The sequence below is a fragment of the Eucalyptus grandis genome, chromosome 7 (genome assembly GCF_016545825.1).
Source record: "Eucalyptus grandis isolate ANBG69807.140 chromosome 7, ASM1654582v1, whole genome shotgun sequence".
Lineage (NCBI taxonomy): Eukaryota > Viridiplantae > Streptophyta > Magnoliopsida > Myrtales > Myrtaceae > Eucalyptus > Eucalyptus grandis.
This window is the reverse complement of record NC_052618.1, coordinates 47,311,174-47,313,931: the sequence shown is the minus strand read 5'-3', so window position 1 is coordinate 47,313,931 and position 2,758 is coordinate 47,311,174. Positions and strand designations below refer to the sequence as shown.

At 44.6% G+C, this 2,758-nt stretch overlaps 1 protein-coding gene across 1 annotated transcript; it reads left to right on the top strand.

Annotated features, from left to right (window-relative positions):
- The first annotated feature begins 563 nt into the window (after window positions 1–563).
- Window positions 564–2,377, top strand: LOC104453850 (pyruvate kinase isozyme A, chloroplastic-like). The gene is made up of 4 exons (XM_010068475.3): window positions 564–770; window positions 937–1,024; window positions 1,113–1,303; window positions 2,135–2,377. Exons 1-3 carry the CDS (start codon window positions 663–665, stop codon window positions 1,250–1,252), a joined length of 336 nt encoding a protein of 111 aa, XP_010066777.1. The 5' UTR covers window positions 564–662; the 3' UTR covers window positions 1,253–1,303; window positions 2,135–2,377.
- Window positions 2,378–2,758: the final 381 nt, after the last annotated feature.

Here is a 2,758-nt window from a genome sequence, read left to right as displayed (position 1 = left end):
TTGGTATCAGAGCCGACTCCCGACCGCGTGTGGGACCACAGCTTGAATGCTGTTCTGATGCCCGTGGGGCCATAGCGAGGACGCTATTCTGTTAAGAGGTGGAGAGTGTGATAACCTCCCTCTTGTCCCACATCGCCTAGGGAGGGAGATCTTGGTTAGCTTATAAGGCTTGGGTCCCTCTAACCTGTGTAACGCGTTTTAAAGCCGTGAGGGAAAAGACTGTAGCTGGGATGGCGGTTCGTCCGCGCCAGGGCGGGTGACCCAAAGTGGACAATATTACACAGTGGGGCCCGGGATGTTACACTTGATGTCATCTCTGGACGCTGCTCGCCCTCGATGCCGTTCGGTCTCAGTTCTCCTCTCCCATCGTTCTCTGCCTCTGTCTCTCTGCCTCTGCCCCGTCCCCAACGTTGCTTGCCCTTGACATCACCGCCGGACGCCGCTCGCCCTCGATGCCGCCGCCAGACACCGCTTGCCCTGGATCTTGCCGTCTGACACCACTCGCTCCCCGTTCGCCCCGCCCTTGCCTCCCTCGATGCCGTCACCCCCGCTCGCTCGCCGCTTAGTCGTCGGACGTCGGTCGCTGCTTGCCACTCAGCCGTTGGACGCCGCCGCTGGACGCCGCTTGTCCCCCCGGTGGACGTCGCTCGCCGCTCACCCCAATGCCGCTTGCTGCTCCTTTCCGTGTCAACATATCCCCATTGATTGATACCGAGGGTAGTCAGATTCATGTTGTTGATCATGGTGCTCCTTCCTCTGTCAAAGTAGAGGTCAGTGTGTGACAAAGGGATCACTTAACGCTCCTTTCGGACTTCTTTTTTGTGAAATTTTGTCCGGTTTGGTCTGCATCTATGTTTAAGCTTCATCTTAATGGAAGATACATTAATTTGCTTATTGCTATTCTCATATGGCTTTGTTTTGCTATGAGAAAATCAGGAAGGATCAATCTGGTTATATACTACCAAAGGGTTCGAGGGTTCCCACCCTTTCACTGTCCAAGCAAACCACTCCGGTTTTTCTGAAGGTACGAGTTACTGCATAGACAACAGAGTCTTTTAATGTAATTGACATAGTTTGATGTGTAACCATCCCTCTTTATGTTAAACCTGCAGGTATCGAGGTTGGTGATGAGCTCGTTATTGATGGAGGCATGGCAAGTTTTGAAGTCATTGAAAAGATTAGGAATGATTTGAAGTGCAAGTGCATAGATTCTGGTTTGTTTCTACCTTGCGCAAAGTTTAGCTTTTGGTGAGATGGGAAGCTTGTTAAGAGGAATTACAAATTGCCTACTCTGTCAAGAAAGGTGGATTTCATAATCCTGGTTTCTTGTTTATATTCCTCGGACATTACTGCTTTTGGTAGTTCTTTGACGCTTTAAGTGTCTTGTTCTTGCTTCAATGTGGACATTCTGCGTGGTGTTCATTCATTGCTGGGTCATTGAATTTTATAGTCGACCATAAGAAAACATGAGAAAATGAGAAATCCTAGATCCAATGCATTTCCATTTGTGATAAAATTTGCAAGAAATAAGGGACAAGAGTTGGTTCTGGCAAACCATTAATAGACCTAAACCTCACAGCTTCATTTATAAAATCTTGCCGTGGCCCCTTATTTCCTTTCTTCTAAAGTAGGTGATTCATAATATTGTCAGTTGAAGAGTTATCCATGGGTTACGCATACTATATCAGTATTTCTATTGCATGGGATGGGGCTGAAGACTAACCACATGCCCTCAGCACTTCATAGTAATGTATTGATGCCGTTACCATCTAAATCATTGATACCTTCACATTTGATGGAAACAGTGATGAATATAGAACTGAGTAGTAAGCTTTGTTTTACGAGGATGGATACGAAAAGGGACTCATCTGCTGGGAAGTATATGACTAGAGATGAGAGGATTACCAAGCTGGTGTTCTCTCTTCTTGATTCCCACTAATTAAACAACATAGTACATATGTCATAAATTCTAATTTGATGCTCCTTGGTCCTCTCATTGTCATTAAGTAATCTGATTGGTGTGCGTAGATGGAGAAATTGCACTGCAAGCCTACAATTGATGATTTCAAATACAAAAAATCCACGAATTCCTTTCAAGTTTGTTACTTCATCGTATTATATGGTTGATTTGCAGGACTGGGCTGACATAAACTTTGGAATTGATGAAGGCATAGACTTCATTTCAATGTCATTTGTAAATGATGCTGATGCTGTCCGCAACCTTAAGGATTACATTTCCACCAAATCATCCAAGTAAGTTGAAGTGGTGCATGAAGTATGCAAGAAAGGAAGTCCTTTAGTTTCTGAATTGGCTAAGAATATTACTAGTTGTCTATTTCATCCTATGGTCTAATTCATTGATTAGGTGCCACAAAAAGAAAAGAAAAAGGAACCTGTTGGAACCTGGAACCGACCCCGGAACCTGTGACAGGGTAGGTTCCAGATTCTTGGTTCTGACGGGTAGGTTCTAGGTTCCAAAAAATGAGGAACTTGTACCCGAGGGTAGGTTCCAGGTTCCAAGCGGAACCTGTAAGGAACCGAGAACCGCTCACTCGTCAGAACCAAGAACCTGGAACCTACCCTGTCACAGGTTCCGGGGTCGGTTCCAAGTTCCAACTGGTTTTTTTATAGTTAAAAAAATGGAAATGAATGCAACAATAATAAACAAACTTGTCATTCATCAAATATAACACAAACATCAAACAACATTTTAGAAGCAATAATAAACAAACTATTTTTACGCTCATGAACAATCCAG